This window comes from Amblyomma americanum, chromosome 6, assembly GCF_052857255.1.
Source record: "Amblyomma americanum isolate KBUSLIRL-KWMA chromosome 6, ASM5285725v1, whole genome shotgun sequence".
NCBI classification, from domain to species: domain Eukaryota; kingdom Metazoa; phylum Arthropoda; class Arachnida; order Ixodida; family Ixodidae; genus Amblyomma; species Amblyomma americanum.
Window position 1 is genome coordinate 76,079,282 of NC_135502.1, and position 27,593 is coordinate 76,106,874.

The window sequence follows — 27,593 nt, forward strand, 5'->3', positions numbered from 1 at the left end:
CGCCTACCTGAATTGTGCTACTCAGTTAAGTCATCCAGACCAGGTGTTCATTTAATGCACAGTGACAGAAGTGCACACGCTCCTCGTTGGCATCGAATTTGTAAATTTACTACTCATTATTTCGGTGCCAACAAGGCGTGCGTGTGCTTCCGTCACAGTGCGTTAACACATGGTCTGGTTGACTTCCTCCCGGCAATGCGGGCTCAGTACAAGCTCTTGCGAGAAGAGAACAGCTTTTATTACAATGTGTGAGGGAAAAAATGCATTCAGACGACCAAATTAGTACATTTATTACGCAAATGCGTTCATTGGGAGAAATTTTTTTATTATACAGTGCCTGGATTATACAGCAGTTCTACGCAGTGCCTTTAAGTTGTATTCCTTATAAACGCTTGCGAGGGCCGCACTTTTTTTTCCAGATTAGAGGGCCATTTTTCGAGGTGCATACACGTGATGTCTGGGGAAAAAATGTTTTAAAGTAAGAACACACCAATCGGGGAATAAGCGGCATTTATTCTACATTCAATTGTCGCTCACAGAGTATTCTGACTCCAAGCTGGTGCTATGCTCTGGTGCACATTCATCCCACAAGAAGTCACGCAGCTTGCGTGCTGTTAGCACAGAAGCTCTTCTTCCATTTTGGGTAACTTGCACGGCTTGCCTCGGATAGCGCACTTTTTGCAGCTTGTGCTCCTCAGTGCATCCTTTTGGTTGCATCATTGTCGGACGCACTTATCAAGGAGGAGCTTATCGGAGGAGCTTATCAATACTCAAAGGAAAAGTATACTGGCTATGCCACATAGCACAAACTGAGCTTTGTTAAGAGCTTGAATTGATAATTATCAGGTTTGTGTTGTCTAATTTGATATTTTGTGGAGGTTGAACCACATTTATTGGCCGTCCCGGTAGCCGCGGCGGCTGAGACGGTGGAGCCGGCTGTTGACGTTGCTGACTAGGCCAGTGCTGGTTGATGAGAGCGTTCTCTGATGCGCGAGGCAGATCTTCTTTATCAGCGCCGCTGGCGATGCCAGCGCCGCTACAATTTAACTAACTTGAATAAGATCTTTATTATTAATTTTTTAACCAGTATTAAAACTGCGAACTAAAAAAATTGCTGTACAATTGCAAGACCAGTGTTGCATGCAATTTTCGTTGCTGCCAGCCAGTCTACTTGGCTCATAAGTTCGCATTACGGTTGAGACATGCATGCTTGACAATAATTTCAGGGTGGTTATCTCTTTAGTCATAACTTCTGTTCAGGACATGTTATATGGATGCATAGTCGTGAGCTATGTGAGAGGGAACAAGCATTTTGCACAAAATTGTGAATTCTCTTGTTGTTAATTCTCTGGTTATTTGTCTGGTTATTTCAGAATTACTTTTAGATAATATATGACAGGAGGAAAACTATTTACAAATCACTAGCAAGAACTGTGCTTGTCACAAAACTAGCGTATTTACTCAGATAATTTTAGGGAATTTTTTTTGTAAAATTAAGGATTCAAAAAGGGAGTGCACAAATGAAGCAGAGATTTCACGAACACGTCCTAAAAAACTCTACAAAGGTTATAACGTGGAATTTGTATGGTAGTATATGGTACACTGCCATGTATAATAAGTCGACCCTGCAACTCACGGCCCTCGGTGGTGAAAAAAAAATAGTTGGTTCCAAATGCAAGTTGATGCATTACGCTCCCACCTCCAACCCAGACCCACGTTATGTAGTTCCCCGTATGATGGCATGATGGCACGCGTGCAGCTCAAAGCATTAAACGCGAACTATACAATTGCAAAGCCAGCAGTCAGAGGCAATTGGAGATACGCAGCGATAAAACGGCCTACTCGCATGCAGGCTGAGTAGCAGCAAACAGAATAGCCATCGGTTGTGTGGTTTTGGATTTTGGCGTGACGCTCGCACCAGAGGTTACTGGAAGTTTGCTGTCACAGCCGTTTGTACGGAAAAGAGGCCACCGGCGCAAGTGAGCCGGGTAAATTGGGCACAAATGACTTTCTTACCAGAAGCAATTTACTAAAGAATACCTTTTATTGACACCACTCACTCATATTTTACAGCTGCACGCGATGACGCGGCCTTGGCCTTTCCTAGCCTGCCCTGCATGCACCCGTATGCATGCTAGTGTGCTTGCACAGCAGGGAGCACAAAATATGAGAGGAAAAGATTTTTTTTAAAAAGCCGGGTAGAAAGTTGGGGGCGTGCAAAGCATACGCGGGCACAAATGGCACGAGTAAGTACTTTATGTAGTAATAAATAAATTAGTGCTCAAACTTCGTTCCCTCTTATATTGCTCACGACTGTACATAATGTGTTCAGCTGCTGGTTTTTTCTTTGCATCCTTTTGTGTGCACGCGCAAAAAATAGTGTCATAGCGAATGCAAAACCTGACTAACTAGTCATTTATATGCTTTCAACAGCATGACTTCTCTGTGTTGCATGTATGGAATGAATATTGCTTTTACTCACCTGTACTTCTTTTTTTCTCTCAACTTTTTGCAAGCTTTCATTTCGATAATAATAAAACCGTGTCTTTTTTTTTTCCTAGTTTGTCCACTCCCAACTGGTTGATACTGCACCAAAGCAGAAGAAGACTAAGTGAGTTAGCTTCTTTTCTTTACTTTCTGTGTAATGTTTGAAGGAGGGTTTCAGGGGCTGGTTTCTCATCTCCCCTGCTGTTGTGATTTTTCTTGTTTTTTTTAGGTTTGTGCTATACTCATATTAGACTGCATTCCGATTGCCATTCCACATGTCTTAAAAATAGGCCCCTGTAGTAGTGTGGCAGGTTTGTTGCTTGCATGTGTAATGTTGCTCAGAAGTTTCAAGGCAGTTTTGGGCGGAAGTTGTCCGCTCGAACTGCCAATCATAAGTTCTATGGTAAATAAAATAAAATGTAAAAGTTGATTAAGCAACAGTTAATAAGCAACATATATACCTATTCCTGTGGCTGCTATAGTGCTCATGTTCTCAGTTCCGTCTTTGCTATATGAACATCTGTATGCTGGCCATCAGATGTCATAGGTTAAGGGCAGAGTGAGTCATACCAGAGTCCCCTAACTTTCTGCTGCAGAAATTTTGTGGACGACATCAAGTATTTTCGCGATTTTGTCGCCCCCCCCCCCCCCCCCCAAATCACAATTCCGAAAAAAAAAAATAAATAAAAAACCTTGAGGTTGTTTAAGCTTGGCTTTAAATAGTTAACACGATAGCATTGTCCAGTGGCTGCCGTTTATCGCCAGCTGCTATCGGCTGCCGTGTGCGCCTGTGCTCGTGGGCACATTCCAAAACGACAGTGTAGTAGTCACTGGACTACTCGTCCACACTTGCGCCATCGTCCTCACTAGCGCTGCCGTCGTGATTGCTGCTGCGGTCCCACAGCACGTCGTTCTAACGTCGTTGTCCAGCGAAATCCCGCACTTTGCAAAGAGAACATCACGACATCACGTGGAACAGCTGAAAATTTTCCTCGCTGCAGCTGCCACACCTGCATCACCCGGTGCAAACGTCGAACTTTTGGCCCGGCGCGCTGCTGTTCGTTTCTTCAGTGTAATGAATGGCAGCCATCTTGAATATAGTCGTGAACGAGCACTGGTCGCTTGCCAGGCCTAGAACACACATGACAACTGACGAGGCACTACACTAAAAACTTGTGAAACGCGGCCGGCAGTAGTCAAATGTGTCAGAGCCAAAGAGAAACTACGCGTGAATGACGTCGGCTCTTCTATCGGCTACAGACACTCCCCGGCACCGCTGCTGTTCAGAGTGAGGGTTGCCGCCTTGATTGGAACAGCAGCCCTTCTATCAACACTCCCTTGAGTGCTGAGCGCGCATTTGAAAGTAAAAAAGAAAACTTATACGCTTAAGCTTCCGGTAGAACGCGATTGCGTTATCGGGCCGCGGCCACTTATCAGCAACCGCAGTCTGCAGCCACGTGTGAGGAGTGCGGGGTGCCAGTTTGCTGCTTATCGATAGCTGCCATCGGCCGCCGCCCACGCGGGCGAGGGGATGCAACTTCTGCGTGTTGACATAGCAGCTGCTCAAGGCTAGCACCAAGAGCGATGCGTCGGAGCCACGCAGCAAAAATGCAACCATGCTGTAGCATGCCCGATATCTCGTTTGTCTCGCCTTTACTTAAAGTGCCATGTTTTCATTTCGATTGTAAGTCGACTCCCCCCCCACTTCAGGTATTCAAATTTTGAAAAATAGGTCGACTTACAATCTTGTAAATACGGTAATGCTTCATAATGCACACTGAATTATATTCGGAACCAAGGAATGAACATGGTGTATATTATATTTTTTTTAGCTTTCAGGGTACCTAAAGCAACTATCACCATCAGCATTGAAATACAAGCCACTAGGAGAAGCCAGCTTGTTAATGGCCTTGGGGTAAAGTGTGTGATGGGGACTTTCAGAGGAGCAGTTGGCTATAGATGTGGAAAGAAGGTGATGCAGGTTGCTGGGAAAGAGAAGTCATTGAAAGCGCTGGGTGGAGTAAGGAAAGCAAAGAAGGGCAAACCGGGCGCAGGACTTGGCAGCCTGAGACATCGAATAACAATAACTGCTGCTAAGTGGGAGGCTGCATGTATTGAAATATCGGAGGCTTTGCTTCACTTGGTGCAGTGCGTACATCTGAAGCATTGTTTCTCGATGTTGACATATCCTCTGCTTCCGTACTTCAGCATTCATGCAGCGTTGTCTGCGTTGTTGGGGGGAGGTCTCTGCTATGGTTGCCTTTGAAGTTTCAGATTTCTTTTAAAATTCTGCTTAGTTCTCAGGCTCTCCTTCTAATGTCATGTTCTTGCAAGTAAGCTAAATTAGTCATTTTTTCATCGCACTGTCATTCTAGGTGAAGTCTGAGACAATAATAGCACCATAAAAGAGAAAGTGGTTGCTAGCACACAGTTCCAGGGAAAATACTTAAATCCACAATTTTTTCGCTGAAAGCTAGCGGCCTAAGTCACACCTAGAGCGTGCGTGATGACTTCAATGGCTTTAAAGGTTATGGATCTTGTGTAGTCCCCAAGCAGCTAGTTTTCACTGCATGTCTTTAGTTTGCCATGTATTTAGGTTTCTCCCTCGGTCTGCTTGTGTTCTGTGACTTAGTTGACATTGTGCTGTTGCTCTCATTACATTCCCTCAGAAAGGAGAAGAAACTAGAGCAACGAGAGCAGAAAAAGCAGCAGCGGCGTGCTCCAGATCCATCTGCCAAGCAGCCTTCTGCCGAGAGGGAAGAGGATCCTGCCGTGGCTGCAGGCGGAGCCGGAGAACCGGCTAGTGGTGCCACAACTGAGGAGCCTTCAAAAGAATCATCGGTTGAACGTCTTGCAAAGGCGTCCAAAGCTCAGCCAAAAGCAGCGCCAGGGAAGCCTGGTGAGACCAAAAATGAACCATCTGAGGCTGCTTCTACTGAAAGTGCACAAGTTGCACAGCCGTTGCATGGTGGTGAGTGGACTGTTTGATTTTCATTCTCAGTATTAGCTGCTTAGAGCAATGTTGAATGTGTGAAGGCTGATGGTGCAACAGAACTGGTTTCAGTTTCTGGCTGATGATGATCCATAACAGCGCGACAGACGGGACAAAGAAGAGGAGACACAACACACAGCGCTGTGTGTTGTGTCTCCTCTTCTTTGTCCCGTCTGTCGCGCTGTTATGGATCATCGTCAGCACCAACTCGCCCAACAACTGGTATTGTCAGTTTCTGGCTGCATTTCCGTTCTTTGCAAGTGGTGCCTCTGAATGGTCAAAAAGCTCCATGACAAATGCGTCATGGAAATGCTCATTGTTCATGGGTGCTTTGAATGCAAAAAGGTTTTGGGACTTTCATTTGTGATTTTCCTTGCAGTGCAGCCACCTTTCCACACAGACGAAATGTTGTAGTGCTCCCGAGGAATAGTCTACCCAACTTACTTAGTTTGATATTTCCTGTTAGTGTCTCTTTAAATGCAGTGTCTTGCATGCCATGCAGGTAACAAAAGTGCCTTCCTGTTGGTGAAAAAGTGTGATGTCATGAAAGCTGCATCAGTGTTTTCTTTTTTTTTTTTTACTTTATAACTACCCATCAATAATTGGCCAGAGGTAAAAGCAAGCAGTGGATGGATGACATGGAGTGGAAAATGTGTGAAACTTCAGACCATCCTACATTCTTTGTGTCACTTGTGATGTAGCTTATTTGTTGCTTTTTGTAAAAGTATTTTTTCTTTTCAGATGCCCCATATGTTTTGAAGAAAGACGAAGACATTGATGACGTATGTACTGTAATGCTAAGTTATTTTATCCAGTGTGCTCTGTGCATTTGGGCTGTATATTTTTTTTTGTCAACTCCTAGAGAATAATAGAAAGTTCGGACACTTCTAATAGTTAGTTGGCATTGCTTCTGTATTCAAACTGCAAAGCCTACCTGCACTGCAAGTTCACGTAGTGGTTTATGGTGGTTTAACGCCCCAAAGCAACTCCGGCTATGTGGGACGCTGTAGTGAAGGGCTCCGGAAATTTCGACCACCTGCAGTTCTTTAACATGCGCTTAATCGCACAGTACATGGGCCTCTAGAATTTCGCCTTCATCGAAATTCGACCGACACAGCTGGGATTGAACCCATGTCTTTCGGGTCATCAGCAGAGCGCCATAACCACTGTGCCACCGTGGCGACTCATGTAATGAAAGTTCATGTAAGTTTATGTAATGAAAGTTTGCTTAATAGACATCATTCCTGCGTGTATGGTGTTCTTGGTTGTTTGTGCATGTTCACGGGACCACCCTAACACAGTTGATGCATAGTTGAACAATAATTGAACATCACTGAAATGCATTCCAACTTTGAATTGGAGACTTTGTCAAATAAATGGTGAATTTTGTTAATATGAGATGTGTGGAGCTGGACTGAAAACTGTTCGTCATATTCTGAGAATATTTCCTGTGGCCAGCTTCTTGTCACCTAATTATTGAGTGGAATATTTCAACTTACCTTTCAGGTACAGCTGTGCGATTTAAGTGCTTTGAATTGATCAGTGATGCATAAGTGAGTGCTGTAAGCCACTGAAGTTAAACTGCACTGGTGATGTTGAGGCTGAAAGCATTCCGTTGTTGTGAGGTAAAATGTGCTCAAGTGAACGCAGTGCTTGCACCAGCGGCTGCTCTGTGCACAGATGCATTTTTTTGCCCCTATCTTCGCATTGCTTTGTGATACAAAGCTGGAAAAGCTGGTATTTTCAATGGAAGTTAAAGTCAAAAGGTGCCTGTTTGCTGCTGTGTGGTATCAGTGCACATTAAAGAAGCAGAGGTGGTTTGAATTAATCCGGAACCCTCCACTAGGATGTCCCTCATAGTCCATGTGTCACTTTGGGACAATAAAACCCCACAGTTTACAATGTAAAATTTATTAATGTGATGCCAGCAGACAAGTGCCCGAACAATAAAACCCCTCAGTTTACAGTGTCAGTGTGAGATTTATTAATGTGATGCCATCAGAAAAGCTGAAGCACCACTCCTGTTGTGCTGGGGGCTTTTAGTGTTTCATTTATGACGTAACTCGTCACCCTCTTTCACCCAGGACATTCTTTTGGAGGGCAGAGCCAAGAAATGGAAGAGGAAGAGGAACAGGCCAGTCAGAGTCCTGGAGATAAACGCCGGTGAAGGACTCTAGTAAGCTTGACTCTTTTGCCATCATTTTGTGGGTATGTGCTGCTTTGAAGGCTCCCTTAGGTGTGTCAGGTATGTAAACCTAGAACAATAGGTGGCTGCTGCTTCACGTGATGCACTATTCACAGTCCGTCTTCTCATTGCATAGGCTGCATTGCATACCTGGCAAAGATAGGGTCTTCGCTTTCATTGCTTCGCAGTTTGTCATTTCATTATTGTTGCTTGCTGGTGGATGGATGGAAAAACTATTCAGCAAGAGAATTTGAGGCCCGCAAGCCTCCTGGGTCTCCGCACGACCCCACTCACGGTCTAACGTTCATGTGGTGTTGGTCCATGACGGCGATCTTCTGCCTGGCCAGGTCCGCTGACCGTAGTGAGGTCTCCCAGTCCTCCCAGATTCGGAGAGGAACCTGGTTGCCACATTAAAAAGGCCATGAAACCCAATTTTAAAACAGGCTTCTTAATGCATTATATTCCCTATGTGCTAAGCTTAAGTTCCAAAATTTGAGCTCATTTTGTGTGGCAGATTTTATTCAGATGAATTATTTCTAGGGGTTTGTCAATAGTATTTACTGTGCGATTCGCTCCGCACTGCGCTTTCACTGTTCGAGCTGTTACCTGCACAAGTTAAAGCGACAAGTTAAAACTTCATTGTTCATCTAAACTTAAGGGGGAAGCGGGGATCACATTGCGAAAATTGCACAAAAAATCGATTTTTGAAATGTACGCTTTTCGTAATCTACAGCATCATTTCTATCTTGTACTGAAATATTTCACCAAAAAACAAACTAAGCACTAAAAATAAATATATTTGTCGGTGCCGGCGTCAAGACATCCGCCCGAAATCGCGGAAAAGCCGCGAAGTTCAAGGCGTGACTGCTCAGCTTTCCTGCCACAGAGCGCCGCCATTTTGGTATCGTTGGAAAGCCCGACTCTTTGTCCCAGCCCTTCCATTCCTTCCTTGCCAGCCAGCAAGCGCACAAAAAAGTTAAAACCACAGGACGGCACCACGAAGCAGCCAATGGATGCCGCGCCCCGATTGGCTCTGTGCCACGGCGCATTGTAAGGTGCCTCCTCATTGACTGACGCCACGGCATAATGACGGCTGACGCATGGAGCGTCTGCTTTTGTCTGCTGCTGGAAAGCTTTTCCTTCACTTGTGTTTCGAGGACCTTGACCACGTACAATGGATTGTCGCACGTTCGAAAAGAAGTACCGGACGAAGCATGCCTACGGGAAGCGAAAACGCAAACCCGTCGCAGCAAGGAAGAAGCGGCGATTGTCAGCAGGTGGTTTAGCCGAGCCGAGCGTCCGGCCAAAACCAAACCATGATCTTTCGCCGTCGAAGCGCGAGCGCAGCGTTACTTCACCAGTGACGATCGACATGCCAGTGAGTCTCGCCATACGCGAGCGTCCCGTCGCAAGTTTGTCCAGCACAGATCACGGAGTGGGCTTGCAACGGTTATCGCTGCCCGACTGCAGAGCATCAGAGACCCGCTTCCATGGTGAGCTGTTCAATGCCGAGATGTCTCCGCAGCCAACAACCGCCAGTGAACGCAGTCCCATGCCATCGACGAGTTCCGGCGCTTCGATGGAAATGCAACGCGGGCGCACGCTCGCTGCCGCGGATGCACCGGCGGCCGTCCTTGCCGATAATATCGCAGCGTTGACTGTTCGGCCAGTGGACGTCGCACTATTCAAGCTCACCTGAGAACACAATTTGTGTCCGCAGAAACTGCAGAAGTGCAAGCATCGAGTATTGCGAATCGCTTCGTGCGCTTCCAGCAACAGAGCGCAAGTTCTGGCTGACTGGCTCACAGGAAGATGCTATTCCCGCACCTCGGCGAACTTGGCAGAGCGCCAAGACGATGTGCGCTCTAAACTGAAGCTTGAACATTCGCATTAGACACTCCTCACTGTCCTGTTTTTAACCTCGCAAGAAGCAGTTTCTCGCTTCAACCAAGGAATGGCAGCAACCAGCAGAGCTGTTGCAGCACAGCTTGGTTACAGGCCTGGGAGCTGCCTCATTGGTAGGAGCCTTGAAAAAGGTAAACAGAGGCTGTGCAGGTCTGATAAGGGTCACACCAATGCTGAAAAGGTGAAGAAGAGGATGGCCAAGAAGCACAAGCCTGACAGCACCCAGGACTACTGCCCAGGACTTTTGAGAATGTGTGGCAGATTCAAAGAAAATAGCAAGTGATTTTCTGAGCTTTTTTTTGTCAAGTGCTAATGCAATACAGAGGTTTTCACAATCTTTACATGAACAGATTTCTGTAAATTTGGTGTTATTGTGTTCAGCGATGACTGGGCTGCATGCTAAAGCATTAAATTTTTCCATATGATCAATAAACAAAAATGGCAGAGAAAGCAAAACTTTGAATGCAATTTTCTCAGCTTTGCTTTTTCGATCAAATGCCTTTGTCTTACGGAACTTTTCATAATGTTTGCATCGACTGATTTTATTGAAGTAGGTATCATTTTTTTCAGCAACACCTCAGCTACATCCTAAAGCTTTCCAATTTTCATTAAACCCAATAGACTAGGAATTAGGTCAGATGTAAGCTAATTACTCCCACATTGTTTTTTTTTCCTACTTTGTTATTCATTCATGACCTATGTGATGACTTTATAAAAATTTCATTAGCTTTAGGATGTGCAATGGGCCCTTAAAAATGACAGCATTACTTTAAAACTAGTTTTTTTAATTAAGAAATCACCATAATGGCCCGTAAGAAAAGACCTAAGTGGCATAAATTATTTTGCCATATCTTCATTTCTAGATTAGATATATGAAATCTGAATATATATTTGGGATTAGCATTCAAAGATATATCTGCATGCCAATTTTCAGGAAGATATGTTAAGAAATAAAAAAAAAGTTTTCAAGACCCTCATCCCCCCTTAATGCATTTCCTGTGGTACCCTCCAGTCTGAGCGGTCCTCACGAAAGGAAGAGCGGCTCTAGGGCCTTTGAGGTCAACATCAGAGCTATGTGAGCGATAAAGAGCATTGGGAAAGGACCAGCTGCTCTTAATGGCTTCTGGGCCACCATGAATGTCTCGCATCGTGGGTTACACCACAAAACATACGAAGAGCACCTCAAAAAGACGCCGTAGTGAAGGGCTCCTGAAATTTCTACCATCAATGCTTAATGCGTGCATTGTGTCAGGAGCATCGAAGCAGAACTGCTCCAAAATCGTAAGGGCCTCCCCGCCATTCTTCACTGTGTTATGTGGTGGGGCTTCATGCTACTGTGTTGCGCCCCTCATAAGTGGCACTGTCGCTAGTGAGGAGGCCTCACTGCACGAACTGCAAACTGCATGTGACAAGCATGCAGTTTCGGCACACTGTAAGAATTGAACCATGCGAATAGAAGCAAAGGAAATGCTGAGTGGCGCCGAAGCGGGGAGTAGGAAAAAAATGGAAAGAAAACGCCAGCGATGTGCCAGTCAGCATTCAAAACATTAGTTGATTGACTGATGATTAGTCTAGTAGCTGTTGCTGAGGGCTGGCACGAAGCTGAATTTTGTTTTCACTTTTGTATGTGTTTGGGCTATTCTAGGAGACTGGGCCGTCCGTTATTTGACGTGTCTGGTGTTGCACACTCTTGTCAGAGGTGCACTGGCTGTGAGCAACTGTACAGCATAGAATTCAGGATTTGAATACGGCTATTTCAATGATCTCTGCCGCTCCGGCCATACCCGGATGCGGCTCCATTTCAGGAGCCCCTTTGAATCAATCGGTGCGAGACCCACCTGAATTAATGAGCATACAATGCCTTGGACTTAAATGGGCATTGGCCAGGACTGAGCAGGCTGTTTGAATTATTTGGATTCCCGAATTAACGAGCTTTACTGTATTCATATTCGAAAATTTCAATATTTGCACGTCTTGCCAGAAGAAAAGTGTATGGCACTTGTATCCGGCCATTACTCCCGTTTGGGCCAAAACATGGAGGCTATTGAAAAGACATGAAATTAAATTGAGGACAGCAAATTTTTTGGCAGGTGTTTTGTTTTTCAGGGGATGTTATCTGGCTGCTTATGATGCGGAACAATGTTGTCCGCCCTTGTTATCTTTTTCCTTTTTATTGCATCGGCTGTGCTTTCTCTTTCTCTCTCCAGTTCAGAGTACCAGGAAAGGATTAGAAGACTGGCTGAATACAAGAATGCTGTCGAGGAACATGGTGACTGGAAAACGTTCTGCCATACACAGAAAGAAATGTAAGTGGCAGAAGATTGTGGTTTAAGAGCTGGATTGTCTTTGCACACATCAGCAGTTAACGTATCTTTGTAGTAATTTCTTTTTGTCATGTACGGAGTTAGATGTAGCTGCATGTGTGTAGTCATGCAACACTAGCCAGATTGTTTGGGAGTAATGGAGTGTGTTCACCCTGTGCTCAGGATTCCACAGCTTGATCCTGAGGTACCTTTCTACATTCCTGAGGAACTGAGGCACAACGAAGCAGCTCTGGAAGCAGTTCTTCAACATCACGGCAGTGTCCATGGTGCCAGCAATGCAGATGTGAATGAAACTATATACCAGTGCGTATATTTTCGCTGAAACCTCTTTGCATTTTCCCAAATGGTTAGCTGTACGGACTGCTCTTTGGGGCAAGCTCAACGAGCCTTTAGCTGATATTTTACCGTATGCCAGCAGTTACTACAGGACTTCTTGCAATGTTCCTTGTTAGTGTGGTCTTCCAATTCACTCTGTCAAAATCATGAGCAATGGAAATGTCCCACAGAATTAGTCTTTCTTCTAGTTGACGTTTCCGGGCTAGAACAGCAAAAGGTGGTCAAATGTACGAGCAGGCAAGCCTGGGGTCATGTGACGAGCAGCAGCAGTCAACTATGGTGGCAGTTCCTGCTAAGCATCCGTTAATGATGATAATCACAACAAAGGAGATCCTGGCTGCTGTCACCATGCTGGTTGGGCTGCCAAGGTTCTTCTAGCCAAGGGCAGTGCAAGAAGTCTGCAAGTACTTGAAAAGCTGCTCACATCCTGAGCCAGCAAAAAGCTGGCCAGAGTTCTTGGAAAGTGAATGTGTCAGTAAATGCATTTGTACTTCATTTTCCAATCACGTTTTTTTTTTATTTTTTCACATTTTAGGGGCCTTGGAACATGCGTTTTCTTGGATAGTGTGGTATTTTCCCACATCTTTTTTTATAATATGTTGACACGATTTTTACTGTTTGTTTGTCAGTGTGCTGTTCTGTTGCCATCACTGTCACTATGTGGCACGCTTATTTTGCTGTTCTGTTGTCGTCATTGGCACTAAAGTGGCACACTTATTTTTTTTCTTGTTTTCTTTCAAAGGGAAACATATTTATCTATGAATATTGCCTAATGAATTTGCTGGGCTGATATAATCTTTTTAGGGTCTTGGCATGGCTTGACAACTCGCAGCTTGTGTCAGTTTGTATTATTAATTAGGACACAGGACACTTGCGCTGCTGACAAGCTTTTAGCGACTTCTCATCACGTTCTTGCACTGTCTGTATAGCAGAGTCTCTGCTCTCTGCATCTTTTTGGCTCAGAAAGCATTTCCTTGCTGAATAACTTGTTGTTGAGAGTATGGCCATTTTATACCTTTGTGCTCAAATTATAGCATGAAGTGAGACAGCCTAGCAGGAGACGTGTATAACATGGATTTTCTTGGTATCCCAGTTACTTTGCTCAGGCTGGCCTGCACATGCGTGTGTGGGCTCAAGAAAGGAATCTGGTGCCCATGCTGTACTGTGCTTAGCAGTACTGCTGTTACCCGAACTGTTAGGCAGCATCGCTAAAAAATGCGACAAATTTTTCTTGTGTTGCTCGGTGCATAGTGCTGCTTTCTAGGAGATATGGATAGGGGTTTGTGGCGGTACTGCCCACAAATGTTTTAGTGTTGTAACTCATCTAGTACCTGCAGATGCACTGACCCACATTTCGGTTCTTGGCACTTTTCCCCCCATCTTGGTGCCAAGAAGTTACTGTATAAACGCGTGTAAGGGCAACACTTTTTTTTTCCCCAGATTTGAGGGCCAGTTTTCGGGGTGCGACCGATACACGCGATGTGCGAAAAAAAAATTTTTTTAGTACAAGCACACCAATCGGGGATTGAGCGGCGTTTATTCAACGTTCACTCGTCACTCGCGGAGTATTCAGACTCCGAGCTGGAGCACAGCATGTCCGCTGTTAATGCGTAGCTGTTGTTCCACGCTTCCATCATTCAGCAGAGCTCTTCTTCCAGTTGGGAAACTTGCCTGGCTTGCCTCGGAAAGCGCACTTTTTGCAGCCCGTGTTCCTCAGTGCATCCTGTTCGTTGCACCATCATTGGACGCAATTCTTGGCCACGTCGAATTTCCTGCCCGCTGCACGCTTGCCATGTTCGACAGCTAACTCCCAGCCGTGTAGATATCGAGCTGCTTGCCCATCGTGCTAAAACTGCAACGCTTGGCTGCAGCATGTGAAAGCCACAACTACGGTGAACTAACATGCTACCACAACTCCTGTGCCCTTGACAGCTACAAAAGGCTGAAGCTGGTGATACTGATGCCGATGTAGACAGTGCAGTGGTGCTCCAGCTGCGCCATTTGCGCCATTCTAATACATTTACATTTTGCTTCGCCAGTCCTCTTCAAAAGCGACAGTTTTATAAATATTGCGCCATAAAGAAGATGCGGTTACGGGGAAACGACTATTTTTAAAATCATTCAGGCTTTCAGTTGGCAACATACAAAAACGTTTCCGCAGTTAGCAGCCTAGAGCACATTGTTGGGCTGACACATGGTAGAATTTAGCAGCCAGTTTATTCATGCACATCATGGAGGAAGGAAAGAAAAGAAAACAAATGAGGAGAGGCAGTTACATCGCATTTTTTGAAGCCGGCTCACCCCTGCATCCCCCCTACTTGGCCGCCATCTAAGCACGCTTGCGCATTTGCAGCAGACAGTGCAGCAGATAACACCGCTGCACCCAGCGTTACCATTGGCTGCGCCGGCGGCCAAAGACTCCCAGTAGTCTTTGCGAAAACACATCACTTCTGGCACACTTTTTGATGTGCAGCTCGGATAGCGAGGGCCTCTCCCGAGTTTTCCTTCCTCCATGTGCGCCATGGAGGAAGGAAAACATACCTGCCAACTCTTCCGATTTTTCTGTAAAATGTATGAATTTTGACCTGTCTTATGATTTTACGAATCTTGCCTAAAACCTTTGGGGAATTCCTAAAATTACAAGGAATTGCCCGAAATTTTGCAAAAAAAAAAACACCGTTGCCAGTGGTAACCTTGCGCCGCCACGAGAGAGGGATATATATATCATTTGCGAAATTAGGAGCAGCAGCTGGAATATTCTACTGTAAAGCATCGTTAATTCAACCGAACTAAATAAAAGTTTATTCCTACTCCTCAACCCCGGTTCATTCAGATAAACCGGACTGCCGCCACAGTCCCGCCAAACGTCTGTGTAAGACTATGGCGTTGGGAGCTCGTTTATTCCGACGCCCAGTGGCTCGCATCAGTCAATTCCGGAGGTCTCCCAAAGTGGTGCCGTGTCATGCTATGACGTGCTCGACTAACCGATCGCCCAAATATTTGTCCCCAGGCCTGAACTGCATGTCACATTGCTTATCGGCGCCCCTTTGACATGAGCGCAGCTGCAGGTGTTCTATCGGCAGGCCTCCAGCAGTAGGGCGGTAGTGTCGGGCCGTGTAGTACGGTTTTGGAGCTTTGCTGCCAGCCCGAAGCGGCGGCAGCTATCGACTGCACTTATCAGCCAGCCACCCGAGCTAGTCTCGGTTTAGAACGACGATTGCGTTGTCGCGGACATTTTGTTTGTTTGTTTGTTTGTTTATTTATTGAAAGTCTTAATTGCCGCTCCAGTTAGGCTCAAACACATGCGTGCTGCCCTCGATTCAGTCCGCGTCATACTTGCTTTCTTCCAGCGCGTCGAAAATTCTGCGCTCGTCAAGTGCTGTTTGCCGTTTCTGTGTTTCCCCACGTGCGATGCCACGTGTGAAGAAGCTTCAGCGCTATCACGTTGTGCACTGGCTGCGAAATTAAAAAAAAATTGTGTGCTGGCTTGGCTACACATGGCTCAACTTTAGCTCATTAGGAACAAACGCTTCTTTGTGACTCCTTTATTCTGTCGTGCTGCTCTCAGGTTGCTCCAGGATTACCGTTCTGATATAAAGGTGCTCCAAAATGGATATTTTCCTGCTCTAAAAATTGCTCCAGAACTTGAAGTGGCTGGACCACCACTGATAGCGGGAGCTTGCAGCAGAGGAAAAAGTCGACGATGATGATGATGAGCCGCGCCCTTGGGTGCCATCCGTGGACGCCACCTGGAAGCTCTTATGCGCATACGTCGCCTCCGCGATCAAGCACACTGTTGCTCGCAGCGTGGCTTGTGGAAAGTTTGGATGCGACCCTTACACATGTATATATGGTACTCTGATATAGTCATTATTACAAGCATACGTGGCAGCAGTGATGTTGTGGTTTCCTGCCACTGCTTTTCAGAAACCAGATCCAAGTTGTCCGAGATCAAAAGGTTTACGGATGATTTTGGGGTGATTTTAGGCCATGATTTGTTAGAAGGAATAGCTAGAAAAGGCGGTTAGCAGGTTGCAGCTCTGTGGTCATTAGTCTTGCAGTAACTGATCATTACTTAATCATGTATTAATTAACCGGGGTCATTAACTTACCTGACCAATGGTTGCCCCTTGCAGGCTGTTTGAGGATGTGATTGAGAGCAGAGGCCCCCTGTCCATCCATGATAAGTGCCTGGCTGAAGAGGTGGCTGCTTTTCCCCAGACAGCCCAAAAGGTTATCACGCAGGCAGGTGGCCTGCAGAGCTTCCTGCTCCGATCGCTGCGCTTCACCTTCGATGGCGACATTGTGCACACCGCGCGCATGCGACCCCGGGGGCACAACTTCTGCGGACCTGACGAGGTGTCGCTTCCTGATGACGGCTCGGAATATCAGGTCAGAGCCTTTTGTTGTTTCGTCATTGTATAGTTCAAATCTGGATGACGTAGTGAAGCAGAGAATAGTTCTTCATTTTGTACAGGTTTTCATTCCATGCAGTTTTCACTTGACTCTGAAAAAGCAGAAATGCAACCAAAATAAGAAGTGAATGCAGATGAAATAGCAAAGCAGGCATACATAGTAACTCCTGCCACTCAGAAGTTGTAAAAACTGGGAAACATATCTTGATAATACAGCTGCTGTGTGGCTCACCGCTGGGAGTACCCGCCATCGCAGGGCAGTGGCGCATTAGTTAACCGCTGCACCACTGCACCAAGAGGGGCATGAGAACTCGCAGGGATCTGTGAATGTAGAGAACGACCTTCTGCATATATGGGAATTAACCCATTATGCAATCGCATCATACTCTTAAGGTGGAGCCTACATGTCCCCTCGCAATTTTTTGTTAACGCACATGCTACAAAAACCAAGACATATGAAAAAGATAGCCGATGTCGATGAGAGAGTAATGATTGATTTGTCAGGATGTTTGAGGCCGAGAAAGACCTCGCTAGGCATTGCTAGGCCTAAACTGCTTCGCATCGAAGCCGTAGCTAATACGGCTTTGGAACTAGCCACTACCTGTCATGAGGGGTCGAATTAAAATGAAGGTACAGTGCATTTCCGCAATGCCTTTGGCAGCAAAGCACGGTAAGCGAGGGCCACTGCTACTGTTGTTGGGTCAGCGTCACTGCATGCCAGCAATGTGGCATGGAAAATGAGTACAAAAACTGAAGGCTACCCTTAAGCACACGCCGCGTTCACTTCTTCACACGGTTTTTTTCAAAGTGGCAGTGCTGCTAGCAGGTGCTCAAGGCTACGCAGCCGACCAGTCACCATGCACGAAAAGTGGCTGAAAAGCACCATTAAAAATGCTGCCTGCAGAGGCGTGGCATGCTGTGTAATATATTGAATGTTCTGCTGAATGCGTGTTTGATATGTAAATGTGAACAGTAGTGCTTTACTTTTACATGGAATTTTCGAGGAGATGTTCTGACTGTTTGATGCAAACAAAATTTCGATATATCTTGGCTCATATATGCGGGCTGTGCTATTGGCTAAGGCTGGAAAGACAAAATGGCTGCAGGCATTGGTGAGAGGCTGCGCAAATAAATAAATGCAATGAAAATGGGGCATGGAATTGAAATTACATTTTTAATAATTACTACTATTTCTTTCTGCAGTTTCTATTAATGGTTTTAAGTTACTGTTTTACACTGTCATGAGGCACTCCAGCTTTTAAACTTCTAGTCGCTAGTGGGCTCTTTGTCTCAGCTGTGAGATCATGCTATAAAATGTGGAAATCACCACAAAGTGGTCTTTTCTGCTACAAACACCACTGTAAAATGCTCTTCATATTCTTATCGTTTCAAGGCAACTCATGTTAAGAGAGAAACCTGTTCGCACTTGCTTGCACCGTGCAAGCAAGTTGAAAGAAAGTATAGAATGTGCAGAACTTGATGCACAAGGTTTGCTTGATAGTGTGGTCGTAAAGGGCAAGGCTGCTCGGTTAATACTGCACCTTGGTTGAAAACATCTTGGTTTTTTCTTTGGCTTTTTTTGTCTTTGTTGGCAATATGTTGCATGGAAGTGCTTGAAGGTGAATTGATGAATGAACTGCACGAGAGCTCACATTCTACGTGATAAATGTATCACTTGTTTCTTGTGTAGTTGTTTCTTGGGTGTAGCCATTTTGAAAAATTCACCCTGTTGGAAGATCTTGTCAGTATACTGGATCATATTTGCTGAACAATACTTGACCGTGTGCAGATAAGTCTTGGCTGTTTTCATAATAGTTACAGCAGCTTGCATTGGTTAATGAAGAGGCAAAACATTGTTTTAAAAGCCTGCAATATGATCTTGAGAAAAAGGGCTGACTGTGTATATTGGTTCCAGTTAACATGAAACAAAGCATGAAACATTATGCATTCCAGTTTCATATCGCCATTTGTACCATGTGTATAGGGGCATACACCAAGGCGGACCTATTTCAGTTCATCCCCGCTCTGCCAAAACTGCTGGTAGCCCTGGTTAGCTTAGTTGGCAAAGCAACTGCTGCAGACATATTGTGGTCCCAGGTGTGAGCCCCAGGTTAGGATGAATTTTGTTCAACTGCAACGTTTCTACGACTGTTGTATAGTTTTCCTTTGCTTCTGTGGGGTTGTGCTGAGGTGGATGCTAATAGGTAAACTTCCCTAATCTTGCTTTACATGGTCATCTTTCTAGGATGAAGAGGATCCTGAAGTCAATGACACTGATGAAGAAGAATGCGACGAAGAGGAACCCGCTGGGTTTCAAGAGACATCACAGTACATCGAAGCAGTCGGTTCCATTGAGACGGCTGCTACCCCAGCCGAATCTGCCAGCAACAATGGTACACTAGATGCCAACTGCAGTTTGAATCCCAATGCCAAGGCCTTCGAGCTGCCTCAACCGTGTGTGACCCCACCACCTCAGCAGTTTGTGGCCCAACCACCTCAACAGTGTGTGACCCAACCACAGGAGAGTGTGCAGCAGCCTGATTCATCACAAGCAGAGAAGGAGCCAGTGCCGCCAACGGCACCAGTGCCGCCAACGTCACCAGTGTCGCCAACGTCACCAGTGTCGCCAACGGCACCAGCGCCGCCAACGGCACCAGCGCCGCCAACGGCACCAGCGCCGCCAAAGGCACCAGCGCGCACAGACACGGGCCGGGAGGTGGTTGCCCAGAGGTTGCTGGTCGGGTTGCCTCCGAAGCAGCTTGGCGAGTCTCTCATAGTGGCCGTCAACGCTTTCAGTGGTCCACTGGTGCCAAACATGCTGAGCAAGATAAACGATGGCCTTCAACATTGCAGGATTATCAACAAGTCTGCAGTGCAGGACTTAAGCGTCCAAGTCGGAGAGGTGCGTGATGCTGGCAATTCCTTGGGTCTTTTTGCAGGTTTCATTTATATGTGTGTACTCGGCCTCAACAGACGGCAGTTGCTCTTGCTGCCATAGTGCATGCAGAAAATGTAAGGAATTTAAACCACAAGGAGACTGAAAAGCATACACCGACACAAAGTAATTTGGAGGTTTCAGTAGTATTGGCATGGGAAACTAAATAGTTCATGCATGAGTTACTAAGCCAGCTCCACAGTATGTACAACCGACAATGGTCCGTGGTGTGAGTAAGGTATCACCATTGCAGATATCTGGCAGTGGCAGCTGCATTCATTTTATTCCTCGGGGGTAGTCTTGACCTATTTGGCTCAGGTTCCTTTATCTTAAAGGGACACTAAGAAAAAAATTGCAGTTGGCCTGCATAACAGCAGGGACGTCAAGAAGTGATGTACAACAAGTGTCGCTATCAGTCGATATTGTGAGTAGACTGCGGTGCGTCAGCAGAGTTTTTCGCTTGGATCAGAGGCTATAAGCTGCATTGCTATTCACTTCGAAATGGTGATAAGAGTTCTTTTCAGTGCAGACATCACGAGTTTCGTGCAAGTGGTGAGAAGCTCTTAAGAGCAATTTTCTTGGATAAATATGCCTGTTTTACAGGTGGACAAACGTGGGCATATTCTGTAAAAGAATAGGACTGGTTGTTTTTTAAGAGCAAAATTTGGGTGGAATTGTGTTCAGGGTTCCTTTAAGGGTAGCAACCTTCCCCCTTTTCCTGCCTGTTTCCTCCTCAAACCTCCTTGCCCGTTATTGCTTGCAAGCGCCCTCAGAAAGGGTCAGTGCTTTTCAGCTGATGTATATCTGACTGTTGCTGTTGTACAGGTACGTTTTGATTGGTCACTGCAGGGGTGCATTCTGATTGGCACTGCTGCACATGTACAGCAGCAATCATGTTCGTGCATCACCGATTCATAACCTCTCCTCGAATGCCTATAACCCTTTGGACCTTGCTCAAATTTTTGCAAAACTAACTTCTCAGTAGCTAAAAAAAGAAAAAATGACAAATAATTTGGCTTGGCTAGGCCAGATGCAAATTAGGTGTGCTAGCACTTTGGTTTCAGTTTGAGGCTTGGTATTCAAGGTCAAGCAGGCTTCAGGCAAAATGGGCAGGTAAGCCACCTGCCAGAATAAGCAGGCTTCAGTAGAGTGGAGAGCAGGGCGAGTCTGTACATGATTGCAGAAGGAAAACCAGCGCAAAGGACGGGGACACAGAACAGGAACACAGGTCGATATTCCAGCGTTGTCCTGTGTTCCTGTTCTGTGTCTCCATCCTTTGCGCTCGTTTTCTTTCCGTAAGCAGGCTTCACACTAAGAATCTATTGATTTTTCCTGGACTGTTACCCCAGGATTCCATTTGCTATCGGCATCACTGCTCTCAAACTGCTACTGAACTCTTCAGTCTGAGGAAGAAGAAACAGCTGGGAAGGCATGGCTGAAAAGCCCGTGGTACAGCAAATTTTAAAATTTATATCTCTCTAGCCATTCTTCTCTTCTGCTGAGAAATCTTGGTCACCTCATGAGTAAGGTGGAATGCGTAGAGCCTTCGCTGCGCCACATTTTCTGCATGCGAGATTTTGACATTACCAGGACTGAACAGTTGCCAGTGGTGGCCATTGAGTGATGGTGGGTAATCTTTTCAAAGAAACATCTGCTTAACTTTTTTGCATATACTCCTATACTGAGGAGTTTGTTGGACCACTGACATCCATGTTCCCTGTGGCAATTAAATGGGATCAGAAAATGGCCTTTTCTTGAACTGGAAAATGAAAATTTTTGCTATCGTAGGAGGCTAATTTTGGGATTTAGCCATACAGTGACAGTGCACATGTTCGCAAACCATAACTGGTGAAAATGAACAGTGAGAGTAAATGAACTTCTCACTTTGCATCTTTTTCTTTAATGGCTCATTCCCTGATGTGAGCACTGCCTGCAAACTGCAGGAAGTGGTGAGTGTACACACTGCAGCTTGTGCACCGCCGATGCACATGTGGCACACCCTCGATACTGGGAACAGTGCTGCATGTTTGGCTGCTGCTTCTTGATGACGCATAAGCGCGTGTTCTTGGGGAAAATTACAGCGCTGCGTAGCACTACGGACGAGTCAAAATTTCTAGTCGCTCCTGTGGTTTCGAGAAATCGTCAGCTATTACAAAGACGGGCATCGCTAGTTCCCTCCACTGGCAAAGGAGCTGTCGAAGGCAGACGAACACATTCTGCGACAGCTAGGGATGAACACCTACTGGCATCCCGCCATGGCTGCTCGCTATGACCCGAAAGTGAATCCTTTGTGCCCACACTGTGACGAGCTCTGTTCTCTGTCCCACATAGTGTGGGCCTGTCAGCACAGTTCCCTCCCCGCCCCACCCCCACTAAAGAGGCTTGGGAGACCTTCCTCCTTGAGTGCTCGAGTATGACGGCACAAGCTGCCCTTGCACGCCGAGCTCGTGAGGCAGCGGGATCTTGCAGCATCCCGGACTAGGGATGTAGACCAAGAGGCATTCACCAACTGTGCCGGCTCATCCTATCTGTTTCACCAACTGCGCCGGCTCATCCTATTTGTTTGCTTAATAAACATTTGCGCTCTCTCTCTCGCTCTCCTTTAGTCGCTTGTACTGAACAGCATTTGGTCAAGATGCAGGCGCTACAGATTTTCTTCCTTTTTATGAACTCGTCCATTGTGAATGCCTGTTTTGAAAACGGGTGCAAGCCAGATGCGTTGTGCCTTGTACCTGCCGAGCACATCGAGCTGTGTAGTTGACGCGGCATATCAACTGCAACACTCGGCTGTCTACGAAAAGAGGGAGGGGAAATTATGCATGACGGAAAGGCAAACAAGAGAGAGTGGCATCTTTTGTGGCAAATGCAAGATCCATCTATCTCTTACAAAATACAGGAACTTCTTTAGAGCTCTCCACACTCCTAAGACACTTTTTGGTTCACTTACTTGTGAATTGCGGTGACCAAAGCAGGCTCTTTTGTCGTTTACGCCCACCAAGCCCTGATGTCCTATTTTGATACCATGCTTTTAAATCTGTAAACACTTGCACCGCGAGCTTTAAATTTCTTGTGCACGGTTATCATACCTTAGACATAAAAAAGCAGAAAAAATTGCAAAGAAAATCAAAATTACAGGGCTGAAAAAGGTTGAGGTTCATTCTTTCATTCTGAAGCATCAATAAAAAGTATAACCATAGGGGCAATTTTCTAAGAAAAAAGTCTAGTGTCGGAAGATTAAAAAAACTCAAAGCTTTGCTACTTGATTACCCCGCAATTGTAAAATTAGTTTTTGGAGTGAAACTTTATTCCATTCAACAGATAATCATTCATGTAATTGCTCGTGCATTTGATAAGACGCAGCCATGTCTTGTGCACGTGCCAAAGTTTTGATTCAAGAAGAGGGCTGAGTCAGGTTGGTTGGTTCATCTTGACGAATGCGACGGAAAAGCACTAAGAGATGGGACAAAACACATTGCATGTGTGTGTCTTCTTCTCGCATCCCATCTGTTAGCGCTGCTCTGTTGTATCCGTAAAGTTTTGAACTTTTTCCAATGCAAAATAAAACCATGTTATCCAAGGGAGGCATCTTGGGCACACTTGGAAAGTAGTATGCGTGAAATCGAAGTCTACTGCAAGCTGAAAGAATGCAGCTACTCTTTTCAGGACAGCGGCACTAATGTGGTCCCAATTGCTGCAAGTGACGAAAAACTGACAGTGGTGCCCCTGTGCACTTTTTTTTCTTTGCATGCTGAATGCCAAACAGTCAAACAAACCATTCAGCTTGTTTTTATCTTTCACTAGTATTCTTCCTTGATGTTCTGTGTTTTATACAAGCACGGGTGCACTTTGAAGCGGCCCAGTTTGGTGGGAATAATAAATTTTGAAAAATTGTTGAGCTTTTGAGCCTTTTCCTTCAGCCAGCTACCTCGTAATAACTTGTTGAAGCAATTTTCAATTCTAATGTAAGCTTTCTTATGCACAGAAAAACTACGGTACGGATACGTACCATATTTCAGGTCGTTTTAAAAAGCAGTTAGTACAAGTGTGTGCCTCCTTATTTTACAAAACCAACGATCAGAACGGCTTGAAAGTGATGCAATACAATTTGGTGGGTCATTCTTAGTGCAATTTTACTTTGTATCCATCCATGTGAGACAGCTTGTGCCTTTTATTGTAAAGGTTAATACACAGGGATCTATATTTGGCCACACGCGCATTTGCTCCTTTGGCCACGAACCCATTGCAGTGTCTGTGCAGTGCAGTGCCTTTATGACGTTGTCAGTACTGTATAGTAAAATGTCTCCAAATGAGTCCTGCCGGTAAGGTGGTGAGTGGTTTTACCCGCATGTGCCAACTGGCTTTTCTTTCTTCAGGCGACAGCAGAGGCAGAGGAGCAAGCTGCCCTGAGAGAGCGGTGTGCAGAGCTTGAGTGCGAAAACTCTCGCATCAAGGAGAATCTCGAGGCTGCCTTGGACTCAAACGCCCAGCTTACTAGAAAGTACACGCTGGAGAACAAGAACATGAAGGAAAAAATGGAAGAACTGAGAGTTGATTTGCAGGTACCTTGGATTGAATTTTCTTGCACGTAATTGCCACTAGGTGTAACAGTGAGCACCTGTATGCTTGCTTGCCTACCCTTTGTAGCAAGTAGTACAAAAAAGGCGAAGCAGCAGAAGCTGCACTGTCCCAAGTTGTTGCAGTTCTCTGAGCTCTACTAAAGCAACAAAGTTTTCCCTCAAATGAATTGCTGGGGTAGCATGCATTTGCAATTCTTCGCAAGTACAACCCCCTTCAATCATGGCTTTCACATATATCAACATAACTTGCTTTGTGTCAGCTTGGCTTGCTGTTTGCTCGTAATTAGGCCAAGGATTTTCCAGTGTTGATTTGCTAGAAAAATTAGCAGTTGGTTTTTATTTATTTTATTCATAAAAAAAATTTCTTTGCTAGTTGTACAATGCAAACTAAAATTGGGGATTATCGGTGTAGGTGTAGTGAATTGTTAAAACATATCAGCCAATGGAACGCAGACACAAAACAGCCAATGAGCCTCGCTTTCTCTACCATAAAGCAAAAAAAATTCGCATCAATCACTGATATTCAGTAATAGTGGCTAAATGCTGGAATGGATTTTGAGTCATCCGTCCGTGCTTCATGAAGATGCTCAGCCGTGCCCACTAAGCCTTTTCAAGGACAAAAAGTCCATCAGTGATATTTCAATCGACATGGGTTCAAGGTAGTGGTTCCATAACTGGGTTCCATGAGCTCTTAATGAGGGTTCTCTGAGCACCCACACTGGCTGGTTCCTCCTTATTGGTACACTACATGCAGGCATGTGCAGACCAGACAGAATACCTGGTTTTAATAAAACACATTTTAACTATTCATAGACTTTGAACGCTAAATTACCTCTCATGTCACGCCAGCAGGATAGGGCCAAGTGTCGGCAGCAAGAGCATTGCACCTGACATCTGTCCCAATCAAGCTAGCTCTTATCATTATCTGCCTGCAATTTGAACTTCTTTTCCTTGTCATAAGATGTCACCGCGCGTGGACACGGCAACGACTAAAGGCATGGGCTGCATTGCATGCGCAGCCAAGAAGAAAAAATAAATAAAAGGTGGCGTCTGCACTGAAGCTTTTAAGCTTGTCCCACATGTGCCTTTTCTCTCGGCGATTTAGTGGCGGCGGCGGTGGCGGCGCTGGGGGAAAAGTTCTGGCCCATATGGGCTGAAAAGCTGTAGCTGCCAAAACAAACACCGACGCCGTGCTGCCGCGAGAACGGGGAGCAGATAGCCAGTGAAAGACGAGTGAGCCGTCATGTAATTGTGTGCACAGCTCCGTCAGTTAAGAATAAATGTGAAAGAACGTTCATCTTGAGACTCTAGTTATCTGCGTTCTCATCAGAGTTGAGTTTATCAACATTTTTCAATTTAAGCCAGAGCCCACGGTCTAGGAGTAATGTTAGCCCAAATTGCTGGAGGTTATATTTGGAGCCCTTCACAACCTGCTGCATAGAACCCTTTAAAGCTAGATATGCACCTAGTTGCGCCTTACGTGTGTTGTCCAAAATTTTTTTCATCCCTGTCTCGGCGCCGGTTGCTACACTCAGATGTGGAAAATGAATGCAGAGTATCATAGGCAGACCACTGTGTATGTGTACCTTTTAGATGCTGACACTCCCTCCCCGCCATAGCGAAGAGTGCACACAGCTTTAGTACATGCACTGACTGCTACAACATGGGGGTGCTGCAGCATAGGGGACCACCAACCACTTAGCGGAGGATGCAGCACAGCTGCACGGCTGGCTTTCAATGACATTTGCAGCCGTTTTTATTTGTGCTTTGTGCTGTCAGAGTGCACCTCAATGCCGGAACATTAGCTTCTTGGCTTTCGCGTTGTGGAGGGCACCGTGCACGAACAAGTTTTGTTGAAAACTATGCTTTTGTGTTGCGGTTTCGTACCATGGTGATTGCTGCACCAGCTCATGTGATGGCGCTGGCCAAGCGCGTGGACGGATGTTGCTGCCACTAATGTTTCTCTTCCTTTTCTGTTTGTTTTTCGTGATTGCTTTAGCGCCTTGTTGTGATGCTTTCATTGTAGACTGAAAGACAGAACCTGAAGAAGACAAGGGTTGAGATGGAGGCAGAGATAAAAAAGCTGCAACAGGAACGAATGAGGCTCAAGGAGGAAGTCCAGCAGCTGAAGACAAGCAGGTTTGTTTTGTCTTCTTCAGTGTCATAAAAAATAAAACCAGATATGTGCATGTCATTTTACACAATTCCTAAGGAGTTTACTGTCTCCTAATTGAACTGTATTTTCCAAGTTTATGGCTGCAACCAAACCTGCAATGAAAAACATGCAGTGCACCTAAGGCTGTTGAAAGGACGGTATGGCGTTATGAGGAAGTTTGATGTAAAGACTTTTGGGATGCTGCAATGTGCTGTTTACACCTAATTGCCTTACTGATAATAGTATGTTTCACAGACAGCTAGTTGTAAAAAGGTGAATAGGTTAGGAACATGCATGCAAGTATAATGCTTAGCTTTACTCTCAAAGGCTTCCTATTTATGAGCTTGGCTGAATCGATGGCATGTCGCTATTCTTGCCAGGTTCTTTGGCCTCGAATGTGTTGAGCAATTGGTCAGCTTCAGCATTGTATTTGTCAGCTTGTCATTTAGGAAAGCTCGTTAATTCAACTTCCGTTAATTTGGAAAATCAGATAATTTGATCTTCGCGCCTGGTCCCTACAAATATATATAGGAGTCTATGGGACGAAACCCTTGTTAATTCGGACGGATTCCACCCCACCTCGGATAATTCGGACGATTTCGGGCAGCCACCGAGGCTCGAAAACGAAAATACGGCAAACGCGGCACAAAAGTGATACTCAAATGCAGCTTCGCCATTGACGGCAATTAATCAACTTAGCTCGACTTGTGGCTGGATGGTCGCTTTTCCTTCTTTCACGTGTCAGCGTTATTGATAGGGCCATTTTGTCGCTTTGTTGCTGTCTGTGCGCTGCATCCTTGCACGCTGTTTTGCCTAGGACCGCTGGATTGAACACGGCTCATTTATTGAACTTTATTGGTGCTTTTCTGTTGTGCGGCTGTGTCACCGCATCCTCCACTGATGGCAACACCGGCGAAATGGCCGAAGTACGAGGCCAAGTACTTGGCTACCAAAGTGGAAATTTTGCGGGGCCTGAAGGATGGGCTCTCTACAAGAAGCCATGAAGAACTACAGCGGGAAAAGAAGTACCTTGAGCACATATGTGAAAAATGAAGAACCCATTCTTCAGGCATTTGAAAGCGAGAAGTTCTGAGTGTCACGAAAGCGTCTGCGAACAGCAGCTCATCTAAAGTTGGAAGCGGCTTTGCTTCGGTGGATGGTCAACTCGCGTAATGCAAACCTGCCATTGAGTGGACCCCTCATCATGGCGCAAGCCAAGAGGTTTGCACTGATGATGCATTCAAAGCATCGGAAGGGTGGTGTGTACGCTTCAGAAAGCGAC

At 45.6% G+C, this 27,593-nt stretch overlaps 1 protein-coding gene across 15 annotated transcripts in view; it reads left to right on the forward strand.

Moving 5' to 3' along the window:
- The window catches only part of LOC144093727 (uncharacterized), a 109,844-nt gene that overhangs the window by 35,981 nt on the left and 46,270 nt on the right, over nt 1–27,593 (forward strand). For all 15 annotated transcript variants that reach the window (XM_077627393.1, XM_077627405.1, XM_077627394.1 and 12 more), the window contains 10 exons: nt 2,562–2,611; nt 5,157–5,458; nt 6,221–6,261; nt 7,564–7,655; nt 11,777–11,875; nt 12,056–12,196; nt 16,366–16,621; nt 18,890–19,546; nt 23,953–24,138; nt 26,183–26,295. In XM_077627393.1, the coding sequence (XP_077483519.1) occupies nt 2,562–2,611; nt 5,157–5,458; nt 6,221–6,261; nt 7,564–7,655; nt 11,777–11,875; nt 12,056–12,196; nt 16,366–16,621; nt 18,890–19,546; nt 23,953–24,138; nt 26,183–26,295 (1,937 nt within the window). The remainder of the gene's footprint in view (nt 1–2,561; nt 2,612–5,156; nt 5,459–6,220; nt 6,262–7,563; nt 7,656–11,776; nt 11,876–12,055; nt 12,197–16,365; nt 16,622–18,889; nt 19,547–23,952; nt 24,139–26,182; nt 26,296–27,593) is intronic.